At 35.7% G+C, this 1,027-nt stretch overlaps 1 protein-coding gene across 1 annotated transcript in view; it reads right to left on the reverse strand.

Annotated features, from left to right (window-relative positions):
* Nucleotides 1–10: 10 nt before the first annotated feature.
* LOC107577774 (heat shock protein beta-8) overlaps nt 11–1,027 on the reverse strand; it is a 3,075-nt gene continuing 2,058 nt past the window's right edge. The window contains exon 2 of the mRNA XM_016263810.1: nt 11–108. Within this exon, the coding sequence (XP_016119296.1) occupies nt 41–108 (68 nt within the window). The 3' untranslated portion in view covers nt 11–40. The remainder of the gene's footprint in view (nt 109–1,027) is intronic.

Raw genomic sequence — 1,027 nt, forward strand, 5'->3', positions numbered from 1 at the left:
TTCTAGAAGGTTCCAGAAACTTTTGATACAATCATCAGACTTACTGAATTTTCTTCGTGAAGTTTTTGGTAACAATTCCGCCCTCGTCTTGCTTTTCCTCATGCTTCCCTGGTGAAAAGACATAAAGGCAGTTGTTAATGCAGAGATCGATGGCTTCTAGCGAGATGATGGATACGACCATTCAACACTTATGACATTATGCAGTTATCAGCTTTGAAATAAGAGGTGTAGAGAATTGCTTTTGAAAAAGATGTCGCTTTAAATACAACATCAATATATACAGGAAACTTGAAGTCAATTCAAGCACTGGTTGCTCATGAAAAGCTATAATGTTTGGCACAGAGGTGTAACTTTTACCACACTGACATTAAATTTGACCCAAACAGGTTTAGAGTCTCAAGACTTTCTGTCCATATAAGGCTTTTTTGTTGGCGAGCCGTCACATTTTACAGTCATTGTAAAGGCAACACTATATTTTGTGCTATTTCAAATCAAGAAGGTCTGTTTAAAAGCCTCTTGGCCTCATTCTCTGCAGCTGTTGGTCACTAAATGCCAGTCATGCCATACTGTGTCTCGCCGCGGCCTACATATCTACAATTACTGGCTCTTTAGGGAACACTATGAGCACAAACACATTTGATTGATTGTTCTCCTGTCAATACATTCATAATCTGCAGCCGATATAATTCTTGCTAGCAGTTTAAAATGTACATGAATGAAAGGATATTTTGAGAGCATAGTTTATCCATATAAATCGATATTTATATGGACGCTTATTTCTGCCACAGAATAAAACTATAATAATAAAAATATAATAAAGGTAATTGTCCTTTTTATCACACAATTCTGACGAGTTTATATCTTGCAATTGCAAGTTATGCATTCGTAACTGCGAATTTACAATTTACGCAATTCAGACTTTTTTTCTCAGAATTCTGAGTTTACATCTCACAGTACTGACGTTTTTTCCAGAATTCTAGCATACATCTCGCAATTCTGATTTTTTTTTTCTCGTAATTGTGAGTTT

Source organism: Sinocyclocheilus grahami, unplaced genomic scaffold (genome assembly GCF_001515645.1).
Source record: "Sinocyclocheilus grahami isolate Dianchi unplaced genomic scaffold, SAMN03320097.WGS_v1.1 scaffold7204.1, whole genome shotgun sequence".
Lineage (NCBI taxonomy): Eukaryota > Metazoa > Chordata > Actinopteri > Cypriniformes > Cyprinidae > Sinocyclocheilus > Sinocyclocheilus grahami.